We start from the raw sequence: 26,895 nt of genomic DNA, 5'->3' as shown, positions 1-26,895 counted from the left end.
GTTTAATTTGAGTCTCGGGTCCGGGTTAGTCCCGAGCGGGTGGAAGGAGAGGAAAATAGTTCTACTGCATAAAGGTGGTTCCAAGACTGCTGTTGTAAATTACCGACCGATTAGCATATCAGGAATCATTGTCAAGCTCTTAGAGAAATTAGTCAAGAAAAGAATACAGGATTGGATAGATGAAAATGGGATATTGTATGGGGGACAACATGGTTTTGTGAAGGGTAGATCATGCCTCAGTAACTTGCTCACGTTTTATAACACAGTGACGGCTGAACTGGATAGGGGTAATGGGTTTACAGTGATACTACTGGACCTTGCCAAGGCCTTTGACAGGATACCACATGGAACCCTAATCAGTAAACTGGAGCAGATGGGGATAGATATAGGGTTGGTAAGATGGATAGGAGGGTGGTTGAAGGAGAGATACCAGAGAGTGGTTTATTCAGGAGTGGAGTCAAAAAGACGTCTTGTGACTAGTGAGTGCCGCAGGGCTCTGTTCTTGGACCACTGCTTTTCAATTTGTTCATCAATGATATTGGAAAGGATTTGAGAGGAAGTGTTCATTTGTTTGCTGATGATGCAAAGTTGGGTAGAGCAATTGTGAGTGCACAGGATGTCAAAATTTTACAGGATGATTTGGATAGTTTGGAGGACTGGGCTAGGAAAAATGGATGTCAGTTTAATGTGGCAAAGTGTAAGGTTATGCACTTTGGGGTGAAAAGAACAGCAGCAGTATATCGCATTGGTGGAACCGTACTCCAGGAGATTGATGAGGCCAGGGATTTGGGAGTGCTGGTGGATAGGGAGCTGAAGTTTAGGGGGCACATTGCAAAAGTGACTAAAACAGCTCACCAAATCACTTGGCTTATGAAAAATACTTTAACATGCAGAGACAAACAAGTTGTTGTTCCTCTGTATCGAGCCTTGATAAGACCCCATCTGGACTTCTGTGCCCAGTTATGGACACCAGGGTTTCTTCGTGATGGGGAGGAAGTGGAGAGGGTCCAGAGACGAGTGACCAAGATGATAGCAGGACTGTGGAATGAACCTTATGAGAATAGGTTGAGGATTTGTGGGTTGCAGAAATTAGACGATAGGCGAAGGAGGGGTGATATGATTGAGACATTCAAATTACTGAAGGGTTTTTATAAGATTGATCCAGAAGATATTTTTGAAAATATGACTGGTGGTGGGAGGACTAGGGGCCATGCATGGAAGCTGGGCACGAGAGTGGTTGACAAGGGTGTTAGAGCTAGGTTTTTTACTTGGAGAGTGGTGAATGAGTGGAATAAGCTTCCAGAGTCTGTTGTGGGTGCTATGACCGTGAATGAGTTCAAGGCAAGATATGATAGATACTGTGTGAATGTTGAATAGTTGTTCCAGACATGATGTTAGGGCCTCCCTCGATGAGTCTGTCGACTCCTTGGAGTTTCCCGGAACAATAATAATAATAATAATACCTTCATCATAGAAGGTTGCTGCCTTTGACACAAACCACGTAATGACTGCTGCTTTGACCTTGTCGTCATCTTGAAACCACTGGCCACCAAGGAAAGATTTTAGATATTTGAACAGGTGAAAGTCGCTTGGCACGGGGTCAGGACCGTATGGGGGATGATGGAATTGTTCCCACCCGAAGGTGGCAAGAAGTTGTGTTATTCCAGCAGTGTGTGGGCAGGCGTTATCATGAATTAAAACAATGCCCCTTGCATTCAAGAAATGGATAACTGACCTAATTTCACGTGTGGCAGGTGATTTGATTTTCTTAGACATTATAACCAAGAAGCATATGCACTGCGAGAATATCTGAAAATGGCACCAATGCGTTGCTATGGAATCAAACTCAGCATGCATGTGCACCATTGCAATCATTTAAAAACAGAACTTACTTTTTAGACGTCCCTCGTATATTATCAAATAAAATAATATTCATCTTTCAGACGACTATTTCTCAAATGCCAGAAATTGACATGGAGTCATTACAATTCAGATCTGGCTGCTGCTGACAGTCTTTGAAAGATAATAATCTTTCAAAGACTGTCAGCAGCAGCCATCTGAATTGTAATGACTCCATTTCAATTTCTGGCATTTCAGAAATAGTCGTCTGAAAGATGAATATTAATTTATTTGATAAAATATATACATCTATAATGTGATAAACCAGTTATACAAGTTCATGTTAAATATATAGTTTGCCCACAGTTTGTAGATCTCTGCTTGGCATCTTGCCAAGAATAGTCGATTCATGCTGAAGAGGAGAAAGAAATGAAGGACGTATGAATTAACACGCGAAATCACATGCTTTATAGGTAAAATTTTCCAACTGTTATACAAGCAACATAGTTAACTACAATGATCATAAAAGAGAAGTTAATTTTCCAACGTTTAATAATAAACAACTCATCCCACAATACGGACTGATTACCCTATTATTGGAATGAATTCTCCTCCTATTGATATGTGCAGAAGTGTTGAAGGGTCTCGAATCTGTGATAGTACTATACCAAGCACTTTTATAAGCTAGGTTTTAATCCTTTTTTCCCAAGTGAGCAAACAGACAAGTAAGTCAAGTTTGCGCCTGAACGTAGTTCAAGTCTGAGGCAACTTGTGGTAAAGGTGGAGTAAGCTCCAATCGCTTTCCTTTGTATTTCCCCCTAATGCAAAGCACATCCCCTTACGGACATGTATGATGCTATGCATTAAAGGCAAGGGCCACTACCCAGACCGGTTTCGACCTTCGTTGAGGTCTCGTCAGTGGGAGCCAGACCGGTCTGGGTAGTGGCCCTTGCCTTTAATGCATAGCATCATACATCTCTGTAAGAGGATATGCTTTGCATTAGGGGAAAATACTAAGGAAAGTGATTGGAGCGTACTCCACCTTTACCACGAGTGGCCTCAGACTTGAACTACGTTCAGGCGCAAACTTGATTTGTCTGTTTACTCACTTGGGAAAAATGGATTAAAAGCTAGCTTATAAAATTGCTTGGTATCTTTAACATAGTATACCCAAGTTAAAAAACTTTCTACAGTTATACAAGTTTGTTTTTCCAAAAAAGAGAGAGAGAAAGAGAGCAAAACATAACTTGGCATTTCAGCATAATTGTCTCATTACTTTTAATGTGCCTTAAAGGTTTCTGTTGTCACTTTGCTAGCTCTGATGATGCCAGTGTCACATTAAAGAAATATTAACTGCAAAATCCATAATTTAAAGTATTCACCTGAACCGTGTTTTTGTCTGAATCAGTGCGTGGCTATTAAAATATAGATTTTTTTTGTCATATTATTTTAAAAATTAAAATTTCAATACTATCAGTGTTCTAAAATACGAGGATGGTCTGAAAAGTTCTCGGCCTAACAATGAAAAAACGAATTTATAATTTCAAAATTATTTTTATTTTTCAACATAATCTTCATTAAGACTAATACATTTATTCCAACAATGCTCCAGCCAGATTATAACATAAGATCTGCAAAATACCCCTCTACAGCTGCAATCACCTCTTGATTTGAAGAAAAATTCTGACCAGCTAGGAAGAGTTTTAGTTTTGGGAAGAGATAGAAGTCAGAGAGAGACAAATCTAGGGAATAGAGTGGATGTTCCAAAAATTAATAGTGCAGATCCCTTAATTTTTCCATTGCCAAAACACTTTTGTGAGCAGGTGCATTGTTCTGATGAAAGATGATTTTTTTCTTCTGCAAACTGGGTCTTTTCTCTCAAATTTTTTCACCTAGTCTGGTTAAAAGATCAGAATAATATTCCCAGGTTGTTGTTTTACCCTTTTCAAGATAATTAATAAACAAAATGCCTTTAGCATCCCAAAACACCAATGCCATGACCATTCCAGCTGATGAAACTGACTTTGTCTTCTTTGGAGCTAAACAACCGGCTTCTGTCCACTGTTTTGACTGCTGTTTGGATTCTGGTGGGTAATGGTGAATCCAAGTCTTATTCATAGTAATAAATCGACGCACAAAATCAGTTTTATTCTTGTTAAAATTCTCCAAGCACTGTTCACAGATTTTCATGCAAGTGCGTTTTTGATCTGCTGTGAGCAAGTGCAGCTCCCATCTTGCGTAAAACTTTTTCATATGCAATTATTCTTGTAAAATATATCCTACACGTTCTTTTGAAATGCCTATAGTTTCAGCAATTTCACGCACTTGGACTTGCCGGTCATCCAATACTGTATCTTGCACATGATCAATGATTTCTGGTGTTGTTACACTTTTTGGATGTCCGTCAAGGCTAGTACAGCCACATTTAAACTCGGCAGCCCATTTCTTAATTGTCAAAAACGAAGGAGAAGAGTGCCCATAAACTTTTATGAACTTAGAATGAATTTCTTTTGGCGTTAAACCTTCTTTTACAAAGAATTTTATAACCGCACGATACTCAATTTTATCCATTTCAAGGGATACAGACAATACTTTTGCTTCAGACAGCTGTATAAAACAAACTACTCGATAGAATGACTTGCAATTTCACATGGATGCTTATGAACAGATATACCAACTTAGAAAAAAAAAAACTTGCAGATAGTGTCGCCATCTATGGTCGAGGCCGAGAACTTTTCAGACCACCCTCGTATTATCTGTTTTGTATAGTCACTTTCAAAATGCACCTGCTCCTTGAACATATGGTCTGCATAGGGTTGAATTCAAATACAGAACATTTAGAAGCAGTGGCAAGCAGAGTTTTGCTGATGACAGTATATTCCACCCTTCTTCATTTCACAAACCTTGCCAGCTTCAGAATCTTCTATATCCAAAGCCTTAAACACTGACCTCCTTGTCATTCCAGCAGGATGAAGACAACTAAATCAAGTTCAATGCTACCAAAACGTTATCCAGTATTATTTCTTGAAGAATGATTTCACTTCACCTTCCCATACATTTGATAATATCAGATCTCCAGCGAAGATCCGATTTCTCTTTTGAACTGTCCTGCATCTTTAACCTTCCACCAAGACAAACACATCATTCATCATCTTGTGATTATCCAACAAACTTCAAGATGTCACCTCTCACTTATACAACTGCTAATGCTCTATTAATAAAACTCAAATCCCCTCACCTTTAGAATACCGTTTTCCTGTTTTGGATGATGTATCAAAAATCTCCCTAAAATGTTTGTTGCTATCCAGAGGAGGGCAATCCAATTAATAGATGACCTCCCCTTCTCTCTCTCTCTCAGATTCACTTCGATTACCTTCTGCTTTAACCCCCCCCCCCCAGCCGGCTGTGGTGGATGAAATAGTCAGCCCTCCCTAGTTTTTTTTCATGCAACAAGACTTCATCGGCATTCTACCTTTTATCATGCTTTTATCATACCTTCCTCCACCGTTAACCTCGTTACGGCTATTCTAGAGCCATTAGTGGATTAACTGTTGCTGAGTGACCGTTTTGTCCCCCTGTCTTTACGTCCATTGTGTTGCTTGGAATATGCTTTACTGTCTTAAGATATTTGACCTTTTTTGCCTCTAAAAGGATTTATTGTGTCTCTTCCCAAAAATTGAAAACGAATTTCACATGTGCGAAAATAATCAATCCTGAAATGACCACTGATCAGCCTTTGCAATGAATCTATTTAGTAATAGTAAATTCGGTGCATTTTATTCTAGAAATCAGTGCACTGGAAGAGTTGCACACTGATTGTTCTTTCACTTTACTTCTAATATAGAAACAATTTTTTTCGAATTTCAGAATTTTCAAATGTTTGCGTTGAAAATATTATGTGAAATATTTATATTTTTAAATAATATTGAAATAAACATGTCTTTTTGCTTTCCAGCCTATAACTGGTCTCTTCAGCGTGAGGGTTTATCACACATAATTTTCAGATCTCAAGATAATGCTGAAAGTGGAAAAGACATTTCTGTAGTAATGTCTTTTCCACTTTCATATGCCACATGCTAACTTGGGTAAGATTTGCAGTTTACACTAAAAGATAAGATTTGTTTACATACATAAATATTTTTGTGCTTGATTCTGAGTTAAAGTTTTTACCTTTGTCACTCCAGTTTTTTTTTTTTTTTATAGACATTGTCAAAAGAATTTTGACCTTATAATTTTTATTTTTCTACTTAAACGTATGGAAGAGTGTTTAACAAGTCATTAATTTATATATTTTTCTTACATATGTGTATACACACATGCTTTGATAATAAAATAAAAGACATATGCTCAGTCTGATCTTTTTTAATCTAGATGCCTGAAAGCATAACCTTAAGTTTCGATTGTGTACCAAATGCCTAATGAAACACCTAAATACATATACCTGAGTATAAAAACCTTTTTAGAGTTAGAATGGAAATATCAATTTTCCTTAGAAAGATTTCGTCTTCATAAACATTTCTGATAAAAGAGGAGGAGTTAAAGTTTGGCATAGTCAATAACAGGATTTTTATCTTTACAAATATATCAATCAGTGAAGAATTCTCACATCCCACCTATGGCATGGCTCTTGAGATGCTACATGGAAACGTAAGTATTACATCAAACCAATGAATGGACTAGTCCATTTTATTATATAGCAGGTGAGATTGTTGCAAACATTCTTGGTTGAGTTTTGGTATTTTTATAGTATATTATGGAATCAGCTTTCTTTCATTATGTAATGCTGAGTAAATTGCAGTCTGCTGTTATTGTGATTGCTTCAGTTTCCATTTTCAGTTGTGGGTGTTCAGAAATCATTTCACTTCATAAATATTGCAAGCTAGTGCAGATATTAAGATGTATATATTTTTTAATGTCTTAACAGTGAAGAAAAATTTTGAATATTTGTCTTAAATAATTAAAGTGTTTTTTTTTTAATTCTTGTAAACTTTTTTTTCCTCATAAGGTCAAAACCTCAGGAAATGAAACAGCACCAGTTCTAAGATGTAATGCCAATGCACCACCAGGTACTTAGAAATCTGATATTGCATACTAATAACTTCAAAATGATATCAGGATGCATACTACTTAAATGAACCTGCTGAATAACAGAGAATTTGTTATTAAAATATTCATTCAAAAATTTCTAATGCATGTTTACCATTTCTCTTTAGTAGAAAATAGATGAGCTGAACTCCTTTCATAAACTTTTTTGAAGTGAGAACTTCATTTTGAACCAAAGATTTTATTTTGTTTATTTACTTTGCAAAATAAATGTCATTCTTTAAATGAAAATTTATTTGTGTTCTATGAGAAAACATAATGAAAATAATCTGCATTAATTATAGATTATCAAGTTTAACTAAAACTTGCTGATAGTTTTAGTTGCTATAGAAACAAAATTCTTTTGGGAGTTTGTTTCTGCTTTTCTTTTTGTACACAAATTTACTTGGAAATAAAGGAGCTTTGTGTGATACCAGTATGAAACTACATGGTACAGCTGTTTTCATTATAAATGCAGCTAAATAACTTAATTTTTTTATTATAAATTTTCTGATTCTTGGTACCAGGTCTGTTCATCATTTCTTGGTGAATGATATTCCTCATAATATACCCTTTCAACAGCCTTGCCAGATACTTTGCAACATGTATGTAAATGAATTTGTCATTTTAGGTTATGGCAGAAATGTGTTCTTCAATATGTATTTTAGACATGTCACAGATCTGTACCTTTCTGATAAATAGGTAAACAAATTGAATAATCTCTTAGTGTCTACTACCTTAGACATAGAACATGTCAGTGAATGATTTATTACAAATTATTCAACACACTCTTACTTTCTCCTTAACTCTTCCCCCCCCCCCCCTAAAAAAAATGTTATTTAGACATTGTTTCTCTAAAAACTGAAGTAAATAGACAGGATGTGCAACAAACTTTTCGTAGACAGCTTATGCTACTAAAATGATACCAAGCTGAAACAGTGGAATAAATCTTGACAGTTTGATGGTATTACATCAGTGATATTTTGATTAGCTAACCCCAGGACTAGTTTGCTATAGTGTGCATAGATTTGGTCATGGGAGGATGCATGTTGAAACAAGTTACTGGAGAAAAGGAGTTAGCCCTGGAAGTTGTAAGAGTGCAGTTAAAGAAGGGCACAGAGGCATATTTTTGGTCCTTGAATGAGTGGAATGGATTGCCAGAGGCAGTCATGAGTGCTTTGTCAGTGAATGAGTTTAAAGAGAGATATTATAGGCATTATGTGGATAATGGTTAGGTGGGCTTCCTGTGATGAGTCTTCAAACTCCATGGAGGTTCCTCCCCCTTGTGATGATAATAGTGAATTTCCTTTGGAATAGCGTTGTGCCTGGGGATTTTGGTCAGATTTTATATATATAAGCAGTGTTTGCTATAATAAAGGGTAAACTGTATCCTTAAATGTCACAAACAAAAAAAAAAATTGCAGGTGGACCTGTTTTTCATAATTTATAGAAAGATAGCACATACCTGATACTATTGGCATGCTTCTATGACCACCACATCCAACACAAAATGCATAGATCAACAGAACATTGTAACAAAGCACTAATATTAATACAAAATTAATAGCCCAGTTATGGATATAGTAAGAAATATAGTCATCTCCCACAAGCATTGCTATAACAAAGTACCAAAATCCCCATAGGCATATATCCAGCATCAACGAATCTAAAAACAAGCATTAACACTGAAAGAAAACATAGTTCTTATTCCATTTAATTATTTCTTAATTAACAACTGGATGTATATATCTCCCAAGTGTGATGCGACCTGTGGGTTGATTGTCAGAGGCATAGTAGGCTCTGTATACTATAACTCTGCATAATCTGAGCACTTTCCCTGGCTTGTAATTTCAGTCCATGATAATGATTCAACATACATGTTTGATCACCTGTTCTAAAGGAAATTCACTAGAGAAAACTTTCCATTACTGTATAACAAACAATTCCTGTGGTCTATGAGTTTACTGTAGTGACATCAGCTGTATTTTGAAAATCCTCTTCACTAACCTCTCTAGAATCAAAAGCCATCTAATATGCAACAGTTCTAATCACATATTGCAAAAGTTCTAAGAAATATCATACCAAGTAACCATGAAACCAGTGCAATATGAAATATTCTGCATCAAGTACAGCTGAGAAGGTTACTGAATGCATTGGAACACCAGTATACTTTTCAAGGAAGATATTTACAAGGGTGATCTGAAAGGTTCTCGAACTCGACCATAGATGGCAACACAATCAGCAAGATTTTTTTTCCAAGTTGGTACATCTGTCATAAGCATCCATGTGAAATTCCAAGTCATTCTATGAAGTAGTTTGTTTTATACAGCTGTCTGAAGCAAAAGTGTTGTCTGTATCCCATGAAATGGATAAAATGAATATCGTGCAGTTATAAAATTCTTTGTAGAAGGTTTGACACCAAAGGAAATTCATTCTAAGTTCATAAACAATTATGGGCACTCTTCTCCCTCATTTTCAACATTAAGAAATGGGCTGCCAAGTTTAAACGTGGCCATATCAGCATGAAGGACGTCCAAAAAGTGTAACAACACCAGAAATCATTGATCAGGTGCAAGATACGGTATTGGATGACCGGCAAGTCCAAGTGCGTGAAATTGCTGAGACTATAGGCATTTCAAAAGAACATGTAGAATATATTTTGCATGAAGAATTGCATATGAAAAAACTTTCCGCAAGATGGGTGCTGCACTTGCTCACAGCAGATCAAAAATGCACTCGCATGAAAATCTCTGAACAGTGCTTGGAGCATTTTAACAAGAATAAAACTGATTTTGTGCATTGATTTATTACTATGGATGAGACTTGGATTCACCATTACCCACCAGAATCCAAACAGTAGATAGAAGCCAGTTGTTTAGCTCCAAAGAAGACAAAGTCAGTTTCATCAGCAGGAATGGTCATGGCATTGGTGTTTTGGGATGCTAAAGGCATTTTGTTTATTAATTATCTTGAAAAGGGTAAAACAACAACCTGGGAATATTATTCTGATCTTTTAACCAGACTAGGTGAAAAAATTTGAGAGAAAAGACCCAGTTTGCAGAAGAAAAAAATCATCTTTCATCAGGACAATGCACCTGCTCACAAAAGTGTTTTGGCAATGGAAAAATTAAGGGATCTGCACTATGAATTGTTGGAACATCCACTCTATTCCCTAGATTTGTCTCCCTCTGACTTCTATCTCTTCCCAAAACTAAAACTCTTCCTTGCTGGTCAGCTTCAAATCAAGAGGTGATTGCAGCTGTAGAGGGGTATTTTGCAGATCTTATGGGATAATCTGGCTGGAGCATTGTTGGAATAAATGTATTAGTCTTAATGGAGGTTATGTTGAAAAATAAAAATAATTTTGAAATTATAAATTCGTTTTTTCATTGTTAGACCGAGAACTTTTCAGACCACCCTCATATTACAAGAGAGCATTTCAAAAATTTGTATAGATGATGAAATATGGCACACTGAACCATTAACATAGACTGAAATTGCATGAATTGATTTTAAATAGTTAGGCTATGCTGAGCAACTCAGCTACTGCAACTCTGACAATCACCCAATAGACCATATGTCCTTGGAACATGCATAACAGTTTTTGAATGCCACATGTATTATTATTATTATTATTATTATTACCACGGGCTACTCCAGGAGTCCTTAGACTCATCGAGGGAGGCCCTAAACATCATGTTCACACAGCTGTTCAACATTCTCACAGTATCTATCATACCTTGCCTTGAACTCGCTCACTGTCATAGCACCCACAACAGACTCTGGCAGCTTATTCCACTCATTTACCACTCTAAAAGTAAAGAACCCAGCTCTAACACCCCTGCTAACCACGCTCTTGCCCAGCTTCCATGGGTGTCCCCTAGTTCTCCCACCACCAGTCCTGATCTCAAAAATATCATCTGAATTAATCCTATAGAATCCTTTTAGCAATTTGAATGTCTCAATCATATCTCCCCTTTTTCGCCTATCAACTAGTTTCTGCAACCCACAAATCTTCAACCTGTTCTCATATGGTGCATTCCATAGACCTGCTATCATCTTAGTCACTCGCCTCTGGATCCTCTCAACCTCCTCCCCATCAAGAAGGAACCGAGGTGACCAAATCTGGGCACAGTAGTCGAGATGAGGTCTTATCAGGGCTCGGTACAGAGGTACAATAACTTGTTTTTCTCTGCTCGTCAAGGTATTTTTCAACAACCAAGTGAGTTGATGAGCTGATTTAGCTACTTTCGCAATGTGCCCCCTAAACTTCATCTCCTTATCCACCAACACTCCCAAGTCCCTGGCCTCATCAATCTCTTGGAGTACAGTTCCACCAATGTGGTATACTGCTGCTAATCTTTTCACTCCGAAATGCATAACCTTACATTTTGTCACATTAAATTGACATCCATTCTCCTTAGTCCAGAACTCCAATCTATCTAAGTCATCTTGCAAGACTTTGACATCTTCTGCATTCACTATCGCCCTACCCAACTTTGCATCATCAGCGAACAAATGAACTGTCCCACTTAGACCATTCCCTATATCGTTAATGAACAGATTAAACAGCAGTGGTCCAAGAACAGAACCCTGTGGCACACCACTAGTCACAGGCCGTTTTTTGGACTCTACTCCTGAATAAACTACTCTTTGATATCTCTCCATCAACCACCCAGCTATCCATCTCACCAACCCTATATCCATTCCCATATGTTGTAGTTTATGGATTAGAATTCCATGTGGTATCCTGTCAAACGCCTTTGCCAGGTCCAGCAGTATCACTGTAAACCCATTTCCCTTATCCAGTTCAGCCGTCACCCTGTTATAAAACTTGAGCAAGTTACTGAGGCATGATCTACCCTTCACAAAGCCATGCTGTCCTCTGTACAGTATCTCATTTTCATCAATCCATTCCTGTATTTTTCCCTTGACTACTTTCTCCAAGACCTTGACAACGACTCCTGATATGCTGATCAGTCGGTAATTTGCAACCATAGTCTTGGATCCTCCTTTATGCAGTGGAACTATTTTCCCCTCTTTCCACGCCTTCGGGACTAAGCCAGACCTGAGACTCAGATTAAACAACATGGTCAAGGGCACTGATAATTCATTAGCCGCTTCATGCAAGACCCGTGCCGGTATACCATCCAATCCCACAGATGTATTCACATTAAGGTTCTGTAATAGACTATTCACCTCCACTTCATTCATCACAATTCCCATATAAACTAATGGTTCCTTCATTTTTTCAACGTCACCACCTGGATGATATACTTTTGCAAAGTGCGCGCTCAGTAACTCCACTATATCGACTGGTTCAGTGAACTCTTTACCATCGTCATTCCTTAAAATCATTTTGCCATGTACAGTTTTTTTCTTGCTTGCAGCATATTGAAAGAACTGTTTGGGATTCTCTTTTGCTTGCATAGCTAGTTTCCTTTCATAATCGGCTTTTGCTGTTTTTACCACACTCGTTACCCTTCTAGCCTGTACTTTATACCGTTCGTGTGCCTGCAGGTCACCCCTTTCTTTAAATTCCCTCCATAGTTGTTTCTTTTTTTGCAGCTCAAGCTTAATGGTGTTATTCATCCATTTAACTCCTCCTTGTTTCACTATTCGGACCTTAGGTATACAATCAGCCATAACCTCTTGTAAATGCTCTTTGATCACTTCCCATGCTCTATCGACGTCCAGCCCTTGCAGTTGTACATGCCATGGCACTGATCCAAGCAATCTCCTAAGCTTGTCATACTTGCCAGCACGGTAATTCCACATATACCCTGTCTTAATCACAAATTTCACACCTTTAGCCACCTCCCAGGTCAAGACCTTATGATCACTCTCACCAATAGGTGGCAACATGGTCATATTCATTACAGTCAAATTCTCAGATACTATTACCAGGTCAAGCACTCTCACACCCCTAGTATTTTCAATTACATGCTGTTTCAGATAGTTATCCCTTAATAATTGAATAAAATCCATTTCCTTCCTCACATGTGTCCTCTCCTCCTTCCAATCAATGTTACCATAGTTGAAATCCCCCATAATAATTACCCTCCTTCCACTCATTTCATCAATTTGTTTATGCATACCATCACCTGGTCTATAGCAGCACCCAACTGTATATTTTATTCTGCCAGTATCAATCTCACACCAAATAGCCTCAAATGAGCTCCTTTCACTATCCTGCAATACTTCAATTCTCCTTGGCTGCAGTTCATCAGCTATCATCAATAACACCCCTCCCCCAATTTTATTCTCTCTGTCCCTCCTAAACATACTATAACCTACACATTCTATCCCACTAACTATATCATCCTCCGTCAGCCATGTTTCACTAATGCCAATAACCTGTGGCCAGGAAGAGCCAATCAAGGCCAAAAATTCTTCCTTCTTGTTCCTAATACTCCTGGCATTAGTATACATGAATTGCAGTGTTCCCTTTGTCCCACCCCTATCTTGATGCGTTATTCTAAATATCCCATTCCCATTTTTTGTCCTTATTGCTGGCTCAGGTACATTATATACATTTTTACACTCAACTGTCTCACTGATGTCTGTATATCCACTTCCCCCCCTCCTTGGTAGTTCTAGTTTCCCTGGTTCTGCACATCCATTTTCACTTCACTCAGCAACACTTTTTCCAGTCTCCGCACACCAAGTCCATTCAAATGCAGTCCATCCATCTTGTATAAGTCCTTTCGCCCATCAAACTCATTCCACACGTCCACAAATTCCACACCACACCGTCCGCATAACCTGCGCATAATATCATTTGCGATTATGGCCCTCCTCCTAAACTCCTCTCTGTCATACCGCGGTAACAGACTCACCATTCTAACTCTGTCACTCTTTTCTTTCGCTACCTTTAACAATACTTTCAAGTCCTCTCTCATAAAAAATTTATCACCTTTCAATTCATTCGTACCAGCCACAATTGTTATTTCTTTCACCCTCTGTTTTTGCACTCTAATGCTCTCACTTACATCCTTAAATTTCGCACCCGGCAAGTACGATTTAGTTACACTCCCATCTATTACTCCTCTTAATAACGAGTCACCATACAATACTCTCTCCTTCATTTCGGAAACTCGCCCACGCTGTTTATTTCCGTTAGCCGAATCACTCTGGAAAGAGTTTTGCAGGTGCTCTAATTGCCGCTGCGCATCTTGTATCACTGCGCGCAGCCTAGCGATCTCACTTCCTACAAATAATTCCTCATTTTTTTTATCATTCAAACCATTTTCTCTTTCTGTATAATTGCTCTCACTCTTTCTTAGATCACCGCTCACATTGCCATCTTGTACACCGCAATTCCCTATCGAGCCACTATTTTCACTCGCATTCTGGCTTTCTTCAACCATAACTGTCTCACAACCTGACACATACTTCGACTCCTCACTTTGCATACACTTTCTACACATTCTCCCACCACTATCACTTTCAACCCATACTCTAGACTCATTCGGGAATGCATACATTCCACACACATCACACCGGACAAACTCTCTCACACTACAGTTTTTGAACAATGGCATCGTATTTTTGGACGCCATTATCTTACGTCGCATTGGCGCCATATTCAAATATATGAAACGTATCGTTAAAGACTAAATTAATTTACGGAATTTACACCAAAATCACACAGACACAACAAGCTACCAAATTTAGACAATATCACGTTATGATTTTTAACATTTATTCTAATTTCCATTCAAAATTGTACTTAGCTTTCGGGAGCTCCCTGAAAATACGACCGTTCCCCTGGCACTCTCGTTCTCAACTCTCTCAACTGTTCTGTATAAGAATGCTATAAATAATTAAATGGAATAATTGCATACATACTTTTTATTCTTCATAATAAGAATTGTGTATTTTTGCTGATGATCTTACAGTATTAATACTTGTTTTTAAAAATCTTAGATGCTGAATATGTTAAGTGATAAAACCTGTAGAAATTATATTTAAGTTAATGTTTGTCATTAAATATTACATGGGTTGATTCTGCTTGAATATTTTGCAATCTCTCATGTGGGATAATATAAACATTATCCCCACACAAGAGATTGCAAAATTAATAGCACATCAGTGTGTGAGGAAATGGTTAAGAAGGTTGCATTGCAGGGAAGACTGTTGTGAGATAGGTATTGTGGTGGAAGCCACAAAAGCAGAAACAATGATTGTGAAAAAGTAATTGAAGCAAGAGAGAGAGGAATCATCTTTCTTTGCAGAAGGTTTGAAGAAAGAAGAAGTGAAAAAGTTGATTGTTTTGAGTACTTTATAAATGATTTGAAAGGCAAGAAATATGCAGAGAGAGAGGATATAAAATAGCTGTTGAAAGAAATGAATAAGAAAATAAAAAGTGCAAATCTGCTGCCTTGGTATGATAGGACGGAATTGATAAGTAGTACCATGATTGCTAACAAGCCAATGAGAATATTGTGCAAGAGGAATAGTGTGTATTTTATAGATGTATGGAGTAAATTTGGTGGATGAAAAGAGTTATATTAAAGATACCAAGTAATTTTAAACTTGGTTTTACTCCATTTCCCAAGTTACCATAAGGTGTTTAAGGTTAAAACACCTTATGGTAACTTGTGTTGGTAAAATACTTACAAGCTCTGTATTACTAAATCTTGGTATTCTAGCCTAGCTCCCACTGATGAGGCCTCAATAAAGGTCGAAACCGGTCTGGGTAGTGGCACCTTGCCTTTAATACAAAACATCATACATTCCCTTCTTGGAGATGTGTTTTGGCATTAAGGGTAAATATTAAGATTAGTGATCGGAGCTTGCCCCACCTTTACCACGAGTTGCCCTGGTCTTGCACTACCTGTAGGATCAGTTAGACTTGCATCACTTGCAGGCGCAAATTTGACTTTTTGTCTGTTTGCTTACTTGGGAAATGGAGTAAAACCAAGTTTAAAATTACTTGGTATCTTTAACATAATTTTACCCAAGGTAAAAATACTTTCTACGAAAAGAGTTATATATGTATGATGAACTGCATTTTAATGGTTTTAGAGTCATGTTTAGAAAAAATGTTTACTGAGGGGTTAGAAGTGCAAATTCATGGAAACTACAGGTTTTGGGGAGATACAATCAAGCATGTTTCTGTACAATGTCCTGTTGGTTGGCAAAATGGATAATTTATCATTAACACATCAACAGGCTGTAGGCAAATTCTTAGTTTTTTCAATGATGATGCTGCTGCCACTGAACTCACCTACCTGTGCCACATGTTTTTAGCCAGTGGCTAAAAACTACCAAAAAATAGATAAAATACTAAATTTTCCCTTCCCTAATACACAAGTTTACATTATTACTAGCTTCCTACAATCAGTTTTCTTCCAAATTAATCTCCTATTTGTCACATACTTATACTTTTTTTTTAAGTTTACATGTAGATAAACTTATACGTTGGTTACACGACTTTAAATTTTTCAGGAAATGACAACATATACTAAAATATTAATTAAAAAACTTTAATTAATATCTTCCTATATTTCGAGAAAGTTACATTGCCATCTTCTTGGAATAAAAATGTGATATGTGCACGCAGGCACTAACAACCAGCAAATCAGGCTGATGAAGGCAACTGGAATTGGTCCTAAAGCCCCCTAAATTGGGTTGTCTTGGCTGTTGGGCTGATGTTCTTAGGATGCATCATCATCATCAAATTCCTGCCATGTACCCTCAAGGGGTGTACAGGATATGATAGTACTACATGAAAAAAATTACATCATTATTAATTTCCTATCTACAATTTTCCTCCAAATCAGTCTGTTACTTGTCAAGACTCCAATATTATCAGCTCTTATATTTCTATCATTTAAAGCACTTTGTACCGTATCAATCCTCTGGGGCGTTTTGCTGCCAACCTGGCAGAGAACACTTGTTTTGCTAATCTTTCCTCGCCCATTCTGTTTAAGTGACCATACCACCTGAGATTAGCTCTGCTAACGCATTCCTGGATGCTGACAATGTCAAGTTCTTTCCTAATATCCTCGTTTTTAATATGATATTGCCATTGATGCCATCTGTTCATGCCTCTAATCTTTCTCAGGACTCTCATATCTGCGATCTCTAGTCTTTGGTCAAGTGTTTTACTTCTGACCCAGCTCTCAGATCCATAAATTAAAACTGGTTTGAACACTGTCTTGTATACAGCTAATTTAGTGTTCCGACTAATTTCTCTCTTATTCCATATGAATTTATTCAATTGACTTCCCACCATACCAGCTTTGCTGATTCTGTTGTCCATTTCTATATTTAATTTACCGTCTTCAGTAAAAATCGTGCCTAAATAGCTGAAATGTTTTACTTGTTCCAGAGGTTCTCCATTCACAACACAGTTGACATTTTCAGTGATTCTGCCTATTTTCATTGTCTTTGTCTTTTTATTGCTGACCTTCATACCATATCTATTACAACAGCTATTCAATTTAGTCAGAGAATCATGCAGACTTGTAGCAGATTTATTTAGAAGTATAACATCATCCGCATAAAGCAAAGAGCTGTCGTTAACATCTCCAATTTTGATATCATGTTTAATACCACTTTCCTTCATAATGTGATCCATATAGATAATGAATAACAGAGGGGATAATGTACATCCTTGTCTCACACCAGATTTAACATTAAACCATCTTCCTGTACTTCCTTCAATTCTAACTGCTGACTTACAACTCAAATAAAGACTAAGTATTGCTTGATATAATGCCCCATCGACACCATATAACTGCAGCGTATTGAATAGCTTCTCTCTTGGCACCTTGTCATATGAATTTTCCAGATCGACAAAACTTAAATACAGATCTTTATATTCCCATGCTTTCTCGACTGTTTGTCGTAAAGTGAAGATCTGATCCTGACAGCCTCTATTTGGCCTGAATCCAGCTTGTTCTTCACCAAGCTTTTCTTCCACTATTCTTCTCAACCGTTTCTCAAGTATACTTGCATAGATCTTGCCAGAAACACTCAGTAGGGAAATACCTCTGTAATTCTCACATGCAGTTTTATTTCCCTTTTTATATATGGGTACTATGAGAGCTCTACTCCAATCATCGGGAATTCGTCCCTCTGTCCAGGCTTTCTGAACTATGCAGTGCAGCCACTGTAAGACTCTTATACCACCATACTTCAGCATTTCTGGTCGAATATCATCTACTCCTGCTGCCTTTCCACATTTCATGCCTTTGATGGCTTTTTCTACTTCTAGTATGGATATGTATTCCTGACTGCATGCCTGGTCAGTGTTTTTTACCACTGTGCTGTCATCACTGCTTGTTTCATTTAGCAGTTTTTCAAAGTAATTACTCCATACTTCAAGGATTTTTCTCCCGTTTTCATGTCACCTTTATCATCTCTAATTCCTTTTACAACACTCTTTCCTCCATTCTTAAGCTTCTTCAACAACCTCCAGAATATTTTGCCACCTTCTTGATATTTATTTTCTATATTCTTGCCAAAGTCTTCCCATGACTTTTGTTTAGCTAGTTTTACACAGTGTTTAGCATTCTTGCATTTGTCTCTATATTCTCTAAGAGCACAAGCTGACTTATTTGACAGGAACTTTTGGTATGCTTTCTTCTTTTCCTTCACTGCCTCTTTAACTTCCTGTGTCCACCAGGGAGTTCTGATTTTTTTATCCTTACAGATAACCTCACCACATGCCTCTCTGGCAGAATCAATCAATGTTTTCTTCAGAGTTTGCACTGAATCTCCAAGGTTTGATTCCTGTTCTCAAACTCTTTCATTTTTTCTTCAATAATCTTTGTGTATTTTAGCCTACAGTTCACATCTGAGAGCTGCTCAACTTTTATTCGCTTTAAAACTTTCTTGCATGTTATTCTTTTCAATATGAAATTCAATTTTATCCTGCTCAAGACTAAATAGTGATCACTTCCAATTTCAAATCCTCTGTACACTCTGGTGTCCTGCACCAGGGAGAAAACATCACTATCAACAATAACATAGTCAGTGAGACTTTTCTTATTCCTAGCCTCTTCTCTCCATGTGAATTTGTGCACATTTTTATGTTGGAACACGGTGTTAGTAATAACCAGTCCATGTCCTGAGCAGAAATCCAACAGATATTTGCCATTATTATTAGCTTTGCTCTTTTCTCCAAATTTTCCCAAAATATTTTTGTATGTCTCGCACTCATTTCCTACTCTGCTATTTAGATCCCCAACAAGGACCAATTTTTCATTGTGTCAGTTGCTTTTTCTAAAGCCTCAAAAAATTCCTCCACTTCTACCTTAGTAGAACCTTCTGTGGGACCATAGGCACAAATAAGTCTCATTGTCCAGTTCCCCATTCTCATATTTGCCCACATTACTCTACTTGAGACTGACTGCCATTCAAGAAGATTAGCCTCGTATTTTGTGTTGAATACTATGGCTACTCCTTCTTTTCCTTGATTATCATTGCCTGAATATAACATTTTGTATTTATTGCTCAGAAAGATCTCACCAATTTTGGTCTTTTTGGTTTCAGTCACCCCTATTATGTCGATCTGGTACTTATATAATTCCTCAACTAGCTCCATTTCTTTGCCATTCAGGCTTCTTACGTTGATAGTACCGATCTTTAACTCTGGTGATGTTGAGTTGGAGTTTGGTTTCAGATTTGTTCCAGTAGCTGAGTTTTCGCTGTTCGCCCTAGTTCCCTGGCGAAAACAAGGCCTTGTTTAACCGGGCGACGCCCCAGCCGGCATGAAATTTTGTCATGTTGTACCATCAGTCTATATTTTGGTTTAACCAATAAGAATACAATTTGGTCGGCTAAATCCCAAATTGCCAGCCCATCCTCGTCCGCTCAGTTATCCAAGTAGATACTGAACATGATACCCAACAGGGTGCACTACGAGAAGGTGAGGATTGGACATTAGGTCAGAAGCCCTGGTCGGTTCTCCGCATTCCTTTAAAGGCTATGTGGAGGTCTCCTCTCAGTTATACAGCTTTGACCCTTAAGCACCCCTTAGGATGCAAGCTTCCCAAATTTGGGGCAGTCTCATGCACCCAAATTTGTTGACATTTGGGAAGTTTTTTAGAGCAGAGGCTGATTCTAGGAATAATCTTTCATGCTTATATTGCTGTGGTGTAGTAAAGTGGCTTTCTTCCAATATTCAGGTATCTAGAAGCAGTGATTTTCAACCAGTGTGCCACGAGATTTATGAAAATAAATTAACTGAAAGAAATAATGTTGTAATTTGTACATTTATTTATTAGTGTCTGGTCTTCCATCTTCTTGTGTGTGTAAATCAATCAAAATTATGCCTATTTTTTGTCAGATCATCAAAAAAATTAAAATAATATATTTTTAGTGTGCTGCAGAATTTTAATAATTAGTCTTGGTGTGCTATTATGAAAAAGATTGAAAATCACTGATCTAGCGCAAGTCGTGAGGCTGTATTGGTGAAACTGTATATAGTCTTTGTGTTCAGATATCCTGATATTAGCTCTCCTGTCTGTTTGGCCTTAGTAGGACAGTTTACAACTGCAAGGAACCTAGTATACTCCAGGTAGGTCTAGGGGAAGTGGCTGGTCTTTGGTGGAGCAGATAAGGGATGCCAATTTCTTATATGGTTTGTAACAGGTAGTCAGGTCATATTTTTTTAAGATTTTTGTTAGCTTTTCAGACATGTCTTGTATATAGGGAATGCTGATAGATTTAGCGTAATCTCTGTTATGAGGGTGGGGCATTACCTGGTTTTATTATTTTCCAGATTTGGGGGGGGGGGGGTTTGTAGCCATTGGCTAAGAAAGTGTTAAGGATATAGTTAAGTTCAATGGTTTATCAGACCTTGATTTTGGTCTTTGTTGGTGATCTAAACAGCAGAATAGGAAATGATTACCAGACATATAAGAATGTTTTGGGAAAATTTGGAGAAAAAAGCAAAGCTAATAAAAATGGCAAGTACCTACTAGATTTCTTCTCATGACATTTTTTTTTTTTTTAAATGTTGGGGCCCATATATGAGAGGTTGGCTGGTCAACCTATAGTACATTACATTAGTACCATATATGAGTGGTGGGTTGGGAAAAGAGAAACTTGTTTACATTTGATTTAAATGCCTGTATGTTGTATTCCTTGGGAAATACGTCAGGGGAGAAGACTGTTCCACAGTAGCATTGATGGAGGAGGAAAAGAAACTTGTTCTGTGGGTTTCAAGGTGTACTGTGAAAGGATGTTGGGCGATAGCTGTGCGTGTTCCAATGGGCTTGGTACAGAGTGGGGGAATCATTGATGCTGTTTCAGATGAACATTTCCCATGGAATTATTTATAGAATATACAAATTGCAGAGACCAACCGTCTATGTGAAAGTGAGGGGAGCGAGTTGGTGAGAGATGGATCATTTATCAGTCTAATTGCTCTCCTCTGTATTGAGTCAAGCATTTTGAGGGAGCTTTCAGGAGCCCCACTCCAAATGTGAGAGCAGTATTCGATAGCTGGGTGGATTTGTATAATGTTAACAGCTGCTTAGAGGTGAAGTAGCGTCTTGAGCAAAAGAGAAAACCTAGTTTTTTTGGAAGCTGAGGATGCAATGGTTGTGATGTGTTTATGCCAGGAGAGGCTTGATGTCAGGGTAATTCCGAGAAGAGAAATCTCATCTTGTCTGGGAATTTGAGTGTTATCAAAAACAATGCTGGGGGAAAATGGTTCTTTTTTGTGAGAAATGAGACAGAACTGGCTTTTAGTAGCGTTGAAGTTGACGAGGTTATCTGGAGAATGGCTTGGAGGTAGGAATTTAGGGCATTGGTGATTGACGTTCTGTGGGTTGAAGTGAATTGTGTAGAGTAGGGTTTGTCAAATGAAAGGGAGGAGTGTAATGTGCTGTCATCTGCAAAACTGTGTATTGGGTTAGAGGTCAACTGAGGTAGGTCATTGATATATAGAAGGAAGAGGGTTGATGAGAGAATTGACCTTGTGGGACCCCAACTTTAGTTGGTTGGTGAGAGGATAGGGAGCCATCTACCATCATACATAGTGTGCGTCCAGAGAGGAAGCTTTCAAACAATCTGCAGAAGTCCTGAGACAGATCATTGATGGGAATTTGCTTAGTAAGCCTTTGTGCCAGACCCAGTCAAAGGCTTTAGAGATATCAAATGCAACTACTTGAGATTCGATGAATTTCTCCATGGCATTTGTCCAGTGATAGGTGATGTATGAGAGTGGATCTCCAGTTGATAGGCTTCGCCAGAATCCATACTGGTAGTCGCTTAATAGCTGGGTACCTTCAAAGTAGATTAGGAGTTTGAGAGTTGATGGTTTTCTTCATCACTTTAGATAGGACTGAAATGAGTGAGATAGGGTGGTAGTTAGATGGCAGTGATTTGTCATCCTTTTTTTGGAATGGGTTGAATATAGGCCAGTTTCCAGGCTTTGGGATATATACCAGTGGAGTAATGTGTACAGATGGCATAGGATAGGAGTCAGTTCTGGTGCACAGACCTTCAGGACATTTGGAAGAATGCCATCAGGGCCAGGAGATTTTTTTGTGTCTAATTTAAACAACAGGTTTGTAATATCTTTTTGGCAAAAGGATACAGGGGCATTGTATGTTGGGCAGTTGGAATGACTGGAGGACATTTGTCATTGTCAGTTATGTGTGCATTAGAGGCAAAGTGTGAAGCCAGGAGGTTAGCTTTTTCTGTGGATGATGTTGCAATTTGAGCCATCTGGGTATGATAGAGAATAGTGTAGGACAGAAGTTACAACCAATTGCCTTGGCAAGAGACCAAAAGGCATGGCTGCAAGCTTCCTGCTTTTTTGTCCGTTCAAATTTTGTTTTAGAAGCATTGATAATTTTCTTGCATCTGTTTTGGGCTTCAGTATAAGCATTGAAGGAGGATGGGGTTCTTAATTTGAGCCAGTTGTGGTATGCCTGATTTTTCATTTGTACAGCCTTAGCACATCTTTTGGAGAACCAGGGTTTAGTCAGGGGATAGCAGTTCTGAGTAGTGTGGGGAATGTATGTTTTCATGTGATTCAGGTGATACGTTCAGTGCATATGCTTGGACTGGAAGACTGGAAACAATAGTCCAACCATGGGAATGAAGCATAGTAGTCTCGGAGACTATTCCATTTGGCACTATTATAATGCCAAACTACTCTTGTGTGAAAGTGACTGTGTAAACGTTGTTGCATGGGGGAGGAGATGAGCACTAAGTTGTGGTCAGAATTACCCAGAAGCTCATTTTATTCACTGTATATTTGGAGGAGTCATTAGTAAGGAAGAGATCTAGGTTATTTGGGGAGTGGTTCAGGTTACCTGGTATTCTGGTCAGTTTTTGAACAATTTGTGTAAGGTTGTTAGTGATGGCAAATGTTTCAACATCTCTGCCTGCAGGATCTGTACAACTGGAAGAGGAAAGCCAATTGGTGTTATGGATGTTAAAATCGTCCAGGAGGATGATTTCGCTGTTAGGAGAATGGGACTGGAGAAAGTCAACTTTTAAGGAGAGGAAATGAAAGAGCTCAGAGTGATTGGTAGTATTAGGAGAGCGATAGAGACAGCAGATGAATTTGACTGAGTGGGGGAGGGATATCTTCATCCAAAGAAGCTCGAAGTTGGGCAATTCTAAGTTAGGTGCTCTCTGGCAGGGTATGTCAGAGCGGATATATGCACAGATGCCACCCTTGGGTTGAAAGGAGTTAAATAATGTATAGTTAAGAAGGTTGAGATGGATGAATAGTGCTGAGATTTGAGTTTCTGTTAAAAAGAGTAGGTGGAGTTTGGTGGACTGCAGATGGTAGTGAACGTTATTAAGGTTCAAATTGAGACCACGGATGTTGGTGAAGTGGATATGCAAGGTTCTGTGAGGCAAGGGCTTGCACGTTTCCTATGCAGTGCCTACATACTGGTGTCCTTGGTGGCTACTAGTGGCGTCACTTGGTTTTTGCAATAGTTTCGTTTGTTTGTAGTCTAGTCTATCATTCAACTGTTGTTTCCATTTTGGCATCTTTGTTCTCTCTGGACAAAGGTTAAATCAGGTCAAGCACATATGTGTGACTGGGGGCAAGTATCTTTTAACTTATTTATATAATTAATAACATGGACTAGTTATTAATAACACTATGTTACAACACACAAATTCACATGGAGAGGAGATGGAAGGAACAAGAAAAGTCTCATTGACTATGTTATTGTCAACAGTGATGTTTTCCTTCATTCATGACAAGATTTGAAATAGGGAGTGATCACTATTTAGTGTTGAGCAGAATAAAATTGAACTTCATATTGAAATGAAGGCTGTGAAAGAAATGTGAACTGTAGGCTCAAATACACAAACATCATTCAAGAAAATCTTGGAGATTTCTTGTTTACTCAATTAGTTTGATTGAATTCAGCCTGAGAGGCATGTGGTGAATTGTCTGTAAGGATAGAAAAATCAAGAATTATATGGTGGACTTTCCATTCAATGGTGGATCACATCAAAAAGCTTTGATGTGATCAAACAGAGTGTGCACCAGTTGATCTTTGGATTGTAGCCGCGTATTTAGGTCATTCATATGCAACGAGATTTCGTTTAGAAAGGCAAAGTCTGTCATCCACTTCGGATCGTTAAATTCTGCAGTCGGATTCCCTTTGGTTTGCATGAACTGCTGTATTTTGCTCCTTAAGTCAAAGACTTTTAAGAACCTTCCCTCTGCTCAACCAATGCACATGACTATTTATTATTTATTTAGCGTATGATGTACAGGTCTCAGAATAAAACAGCATAAAATCAATTGTAAAAATCATATTAAAAGCGGTACACTAGATCGAAATGATTAAACATCAGAATTAAGAATCAGGAGTCAGAGCTTAATCCTTAAATCCCGGATCCACTCCAGGGATTCTGGGGTCAGTTTAAAAAAGTCCTCTTTAGAACCTGAGAATGAGTAGATAGGGCACTCAAGCACAATGTGATTGATAGTCTGGATCCCTCTTCCGCATTCACAGTTAGCACTATCAGACCAGTTCCATTTATGCAACAGATGCTTACATCTCCCATGTCCTGTTCTGATCCGATTTAAAGTGGTCCATACATGTCTAGGGAGATTGAAGCTCTCCAGACGAAATGTCAGATTTGAGATGGGTATTTGAAGATCAGAGGTATGTTGAAACCAATACTCTCCCCACGACTCGCATAGGTCGATGTTCTGGTCGTTTATTTGTATTGCAGGCAGGAACCTTGAAATCCAGGTACCCTCCTCCAGGCAGGGTACCTGGATTTCAGTCTTTGTGAAATATGGAAGGAAATGTCTTGATGGATAGGCAAGGAACTGTTTCCAATTATTTTTGTCCATAGTTTGCTTAAGATTTGGGTCCTGCAGAGCAAGGGAGGGGCTATATTACTGAGAGTTGGGAGCCAGTAGCCAGGAGTAGATCTTAAAGCTCCAGAGATTATCCTCATAGTTTGATTCAGCTGGACATCGACTAAAGAAGTGTGTGTCAGCCACACAGGAGCACAATACTTTGCTATGGAATAGACCAAAGACAGTGCGGTAGTACGCAGTGTGTTGGCATCAGCACCCTAAGAAGTACCAGCAAGTTTATGCATTATATTATTACGATTTCTTAATTTCCCAGCAATATTTTCTAGATGATATTTAAATGTCAAACTTCTGTTTAGGGTAACTCCTAGGTATTTTGGATGATTTTTAAATTTCACCTGTTTATTTCTGAAGTAAACTTTTGGAATATAGTTGGCCTGGATATTATTTAAATGAAAGGATGCTACTTCAGTTTTGTTCAGATTAGGTTGTAATTGCCATTGTCTAAAGTATTTGTCAAGTACAGCCAGATCTTCAGTTAAGGTGCTCTCAGCTTTTTGGAATGTTGAATGTTGAGTTGCAATGGCAATATCGTCAGCATACATGAATCTCCATGATGCTGTCTCTGGAATATCACTAATATATAAGTTAAAGAGCAATGGGGCAAGAACTGACCCCTGAGGTAGGCCATTTTTAATCTTAAAGAATTTACTTTGGGATTCATTGAGAGATACTTGTATCCATCTGTCTGCTAGTATTTGATTAATTAAGTTGGCTAGTTTTGGTGATGGGATAGTTTCTAGGAATTTTAAGATAAGACCCTCTCTCTACACTGACAGCAGTATTCGTGGACTGCTCTGCTGTCACAGACAGCAGAGCAGTCCACGAACACTGCTATTGTTTTCAATTGTTTTTCATAACTGTTCTCTATAAAGGTTGTCAAGGCCAGTACTTGATCACAACAACTTCTGTCAGATTTGAAGCCAGCATGTTCCTGTGGAGTTCTGTTATGTATACTTGAAGAAATTCTGTTGTATAGCATTCTTTCGAGAAGTTTCAGGCAGATACTTAACAAGGCAATAGGACGGTAGTTGGAAGCAATTGTATGGTCTTTGCCAGGTTTTAAGACAGCAATGCTTTTAGATCTTTTAAAAATTGATGGAAGTATGCCAGAATCCAGGATATTATTGTACATAGCAGTAAGCCATTGAATAGTTTTGGGTCCACAGTTCTTAATGAATTCAGGGTAGATGCTATCGAGTCCAGCTGCCTTCCCAGTCCTCAATGAGTTAACTGCCTGGATAAGTTCCTGGGAAGTGAAACCCTGAGATAGTGATGATGGTGGAAGATCTGTTTTAAGATTTTTTAGTTTTTGTTTCACCTCTCTCGTAGCTACTTTATCTTGAGGATATTTGGTCATTGAGACTATATTCTTTGCAATGTGTTTTGGATCTATGGCAGGAAGTTTACCAGAAGTCCTTGTATTAGGGTCGAGCTTCCTAATCAGGGACCAAGCTTTTTGACTGGAATGAGTAAAATTAAAATTATTCATTGTTTTAATCCATTTGTCTTTTCTAGCATTGTCAAGAGACTGCAGTAGTTCAGTGGCTACTATAGGGTTATTATTAGTAGAGAACTCTTTATACAGTTTTGCACTGTCACTATTCCAGCCTGGGATATATTCTCTCCTAAAACCTCTT

The 26,895-nt window shown here is 38.1% G+C and overlaps 1 protein-coding gene across 1 annotated transcript in view; it reads left to right on the top strand.

Annotated features, from left to right (window-relative positions):
- Nucleotides 1–26,895, top strand: part of LOC150095279 (lysosomal cobalamin transport escort protein LMBD1-like) — a 259,870-nt gene that overhangs the window by 216,350 nt on the left and 16,625 nt on the right. Inside the window, exon 13 of the mRNA XM_090410049.1 lies at nucleotides 6,845–6,905. Coding sequence (XP_090266175.1) covers nucleotides 6,845–6,905 — 61 coding nt within the window. The remainder of the gene's footprint in view (nucleotides 1–6,844; nucleotides 6,906–26,895) is intronic.

Source organism: Typopeltis vanoorti, chromosome 20 (assembly GCF_054136105.1).
Source record: "Typopeltis vanoorti isolate ZY-2024b chromosome 20, IOZ_Tvanoo_1.0, whole genome shotgun sequence".
Taxonomy (NCBI): Eukaryota; Metazoa; Arthropoda; class Arachnida; order Uropygi; family Thelyphonidae; genus Typopeltis; species Typopeltis vanoorti.
Note: the sequence above shows the minus strand (reverse complement) of the source record. Positions and strands in the feature narration are given on the sequence as shown.